The 4,266-nt window shown below is 57.5% G+C and overlaps 1 protein-coding gene across 1 annotated transcript; it reads left to right on the forward strand.

Moving 5' to 3' along the window:
- The first annotated feature begins 69 nt into the window (after positions 1-69).
- On the forward strand, positions 70-2,641 carry EGR4 (early growth response 4). The gene is made up of 2 exons (XM_010829762.1): positions 70-394; positions 796-2,641. The coding sequence occupies exons 1-2, from the start codon at positions 259-261 to the stop codon at positions 2,106-2,108; spliced, it is 1,449 nt and encodes a 482-aa protein (XP_010828064.1). The 5' UTR covers positions 70-258; the 3' UTR covers positions 2,109-2,641.
- Positions 2,642-4,266: the final 1,625 nt, after the last annotated feature.

A 4,266-nucleotide genomic window follows, 5' to 3' on the forward strand; every position in this document is an offset into this window, starting at 1 on the left:
GCGCCGCCGCTGCTATATAAGTGGGGGGGCCGCGGGTTGGGGGAGCCCGGTTGCGCTTTGGAGAGACGAGGAACTGCCACCTCCCAGCGCTAGGGCGCTTCAGCTACCCCTTCCCAACCCTTTCCCAGAGGTGAGAGCCAGGAGTCCGAGCATCTAGGTCTGTGAGGTGCGGGCGCCCCGACTGTCGGCTCCCGGCCATTTGCGCGCCCCCAAGCCCAGCGGGCGAGGCCACGGGAGCCCCGCCGCCGCCGCCGAGCCATGCTCCACCTTAGCGAGTTTTCCGGCCCCGACGCGCTCCTAGTAAAGTCTACAGAGGGCTGTTGCTCTGAACCCAGTACCGACCTAACCCGGCTGCCCGCCAGGGACCCACCCGCAGCCACCGGCTATCCGGCAGGTAAGGAGCGAGGCCAGGGGTGCTCAGACGGCGGCGCACCGCGGGGACGCAAGGTGGCTGAGAACAGGGAGGGATGGGGACGCTCGAGCGGTAGGGATAGGGGCGGAAGGAGATTCGGGGTCTTGTGGTGCGCGCCCCCAGTCCCACCCACACCGGGCCTCCAGCGCCTCCGCAGGAACCTGTGCGTGTATCGAGGCGTCCTTTTGCTTTTGCACGTGTGTTTTGTGTGTGCATGTTTGTATGTATGTCTTGGGGCGTATGCCGGCTCCTGCTGGATCGGAATGTGCAAAAGGCACTTTGCGTGTGTCAGCGAGCACCGAGGGCTTCTTGGGTAGGGGCTTCGGGCTCCGAGGCTCCGGCTTTGATGTGCGCGGAGCTGATTCCTGCTCCCTCCTCAGCAGGTGATTTCTTGAGCTGGGCCTTGAGCAGCTGTGGCGCCGGGGAGTACTTAACCGACTCCTGCCTCCTGGAGGGGCCTGCGCCCACGCCTCCCCCTGGCCTCGGCTACAGTGGTAGCTTCTTCATCCAGGCAGTACCCGAACACCCGCACGATCCAGAAGCACTCTTCAACCTCATGTCGGGCATCCTAGGCCTGACACCTTTCCCCGGCGCTGAGGCGGCAGCATCCCGGTCTCCTCTGGACGCCTCTTTTCCCGCAGGCTCCGACGCCTTGCTGCCAGGTCCGCCAGACCTTTTCTCCCCGGATCCGGGCGCTGCTGCTTTCCCAGAGGCGTTCTGGGAGGCCTCGCCCTCGGCAGGCGCCCCCTCACAGTGCCTGTATGAGCCTCATCTCTCCCCACCCGACGTCAAGCCAGGCCTCCGGGCTCCTCCGGCTTCCCCTGCTCTGGACACTGCCTCGGCCTTCAAAGGTCCGTACTCTCCATGGGAGCTGCTCTCAGCCGGGGCTCCAGGGAGCTGTGGGTCACAAGGAGGCTACCAGGCCGCCCCGGAGGCCCGTTTCCCCACGATGGGGGCCAAGATTGAAGACCTGCTGTCCATCAGCTGCCCCGCGGAGCTGCCGGGTGGCCCTGCCAGCAGACTCTACACCATGGGGACCTACGATGCTTTCCCGCTGGCCCCGGGTGACTTAGGAGAAGGAGCCGAGAGCCTCCCGGGGCTCCTGACCCCTCCTAGTGGGGAGGGAGGGAGTAGCGGCGAAGGCGGAGAGTTTCTAGATGGTACGCAGCCTGAGCTTTCCCCGCTGGGCCTTCGCAGCGCCACGGCGGACTTCCCGAAACCTCTGGTGGCGGACATCCCCGGGAGCAGCGCTGTGCCCGAACCTCCTGTCCCGCCGCCGGCCCCGTTCCCCCCAGCCAAGGCGCGACGCAAGGGGCGCCGGGGCGGCAAGTGCAGCGCACGCTGCTTCTGCCCTCGGCCGCATGCAAAGGCGTTTGCTTGCCCGGTGGAGAGCTGTGTGCGCAGTTTCGCGCGCTCCGACGAGCTCAACCGCCACCTGCGCATCCACACGGGCCACAAGCCCTTCCAGTGCCGCATCTGCATGCGCAACTTCAGCCGCAGCGACCACCTTACCACACACGTGCGCACGCACACGGGCGAGAAGCCCTTTGCCTGCGACGTGTGCGGCCGCCGCTTCGCGCGCAGCGACGAGAAGAAACGGCACAGCAAGGTGCACCTCAAGCAGAAGGCGCGCGCCGAGGAGCGGCTCAAGGGCCTCGGCTTTTATTCGTTGGGCCTCTCCTTCGCAGCCCTGTGAGGGTGAAATGGGTTGTAGATTGGGGCGCCTCAATCTGGCGCGCAAGAGAAAACCTGCCCCCACCTTCCGCCCTCCTCCCCACTCCTCTGCCCACTTTTTTCCGGCACGCCCTAGGGCGAGCCTCTGGTCCAGCTTCTAGTTCCCTTGAAGCGCCCGCCGCACACACCCTGTTCAGCACCAGCTCCACGGACAGCTCCCATGGTCTAGGCGCTGTTTCTGAGTCAGCTGCGCTTTGGAGGGAAGTTCTCGGGGCCACCCCACTGAGCAGGCACTTACTTGGAACTTAAAACACTCTTTGTAACTGGCGCACGCCCCACGCCTCCTCGAAGACCCCCAGAGACAGGCTGGGGTAGCGCCGAGCTGGTCTCGCGCGGGATTTTGTACAGCAATGTCGTTTTCAGCGGCCATTGGTTGTAACGTTTTGCTTTGGGGTTATTTCCTTTTTGTTGTTAATTTTTGTAAAGCAGACGCTACTCTCAAGCAGTTGACAGAACTGTTTATTTTTGCAATTAAAATTATTGTGCTAAAAGCTTACTGAATCTGCCATCCAAGCTCCTGACCATCCCTCTCCCCTCCATGAAGATGTGTGCCAGAAAAGAAAGGAGATGTCATGCTCATGGAGTCATTACACACCTACTATCAGGCACAATGGCATGTGATAGGCATTCAATAAATATGTACTGCATTAACGAATGAATTTAATCACAGCTGACCTAAGGGTTCAAGGTGTTTCTGGAACTTGAGAGTCGTTGAGAGGCTTAGGCATTAAACATTGTGCGTATATTATCCTCCTTAGTCCTTGCAATCTTGAGTGTAGCATAAGGAAGCAAAGTATGTAACTTTCTGGGTAACCCAGACAGGGTCAAACTCAGATCTGTCTGGTTCCAAAGCCAATGCTTTTTTCCCAGCTCCAGTATGGCGGCACCTCAGCTTAAAATCACTGTTTGGAAAGGCATCTTAGCAAGAGGTGAAATAAATTTGGCAACTAGAGGGAGCTCCAGGCAGTAGCAACAGCAGCAAAAGACTGCAGTATTTCAGTGCTCCTTGTGAACGCCCAGAGTATTGGTTATAACAACCAGTGCGTTTGCATCTGTATAAGAATGACATGCTGTCAGGGCCAGAAGGGACTCAGCATTCAGCTAGACCACTGATGAGAATAGCCAAGCCCAGTAAGGACAGGATGTTTGTCAGAGGCTCACAGTCAACATTAATTGCTTTTCCCATAGCAGTCCATTTACCACCTAGTCATGCAATGACCACAGCCCCTTCTCCCTAACTCTCCTTCCAGGTGAACATCTGTGGCTTTGCTGGAGGAGAGGGGCGGGCAGAAGTGGGGAGTGGAGCTAGGAGGATGGTGAGGAAATATGATCCTCTGATGGGGAAGGTGGGTAATGGGTGAATCTTGGCCCTCCCTTTACTCCCTAAATTCCTAACCCAAAAGCTTTTACTTTTCCTGGCCATCTTGGGTAGGTGCTGGAGTATTAAAATTCTGCTGTGCACCCCATCTCTCCTCCCTGATAGCTCCTCTCTGCTATGGAAAGGATAGAGCCTGTCTGAGGACTTCTTTCTTTTCTGAGCTGAGCTATTCCTGAATTAAGAGAGTCCTACAGCCCTAAGATGCCAGATCAACCCAGCTTTTGATCCTTTGGCCACTTCATTCCTTCACTAACTCAGATGTGCTCGCCCTCCACCCCCACACTCTGGTTCACAAGAGACAAAATTATCAAGTCAGTGAGTTCTACCCATTTTTCTCCCAAAGTGCTAAGTGCTTTCATGTAGTTGGGTACCTTGTATCTAATAAACTAGTCTGTGGTAAAGGATTCACTGCTCCCTCCTCTAGGAGGGGTTTCCCTAGCTTAGACAGTAAAGAATCTGCCTGCAATACAGGAGACCCAGGTTCAATCCCTGGGTCAGGAAGATCCCCCGGAGGAGGGAGTGGCTACCCACTCCAGTATTCTTGCCTGGAGAATCCCATGGACAGAGGAGCCTGGCGGGTTCGACAGAGTTGGACATGATTGAGCGACTAACAGTTCTAGGAGAGTCAGCACTTTAATAGAGTAGCCTATATAGAGCAATGTTTAGCCCTGTAGTGAGTCTCAAATGGTGGAGCATCAGGCACTGTAATAGGGAAGTGGTAGATCCATGGAGACATAAGATG

This window comes from Bison bison, unplaced genomic scaffold (assembly GCF_000754665.1).
Source record: "Bison bison bison isolate TAMUID 2011002044 unplaced genomic scaffold, Bison_UMD1.0 scf7180017864508, whole genome shotgun sequence".
Classification (NCBI taxonomy): Eukaryota; Metazoa; Chordata; class Mammalia; order Artiodactyla; family Bovidae; genus Bison; species Bison bison.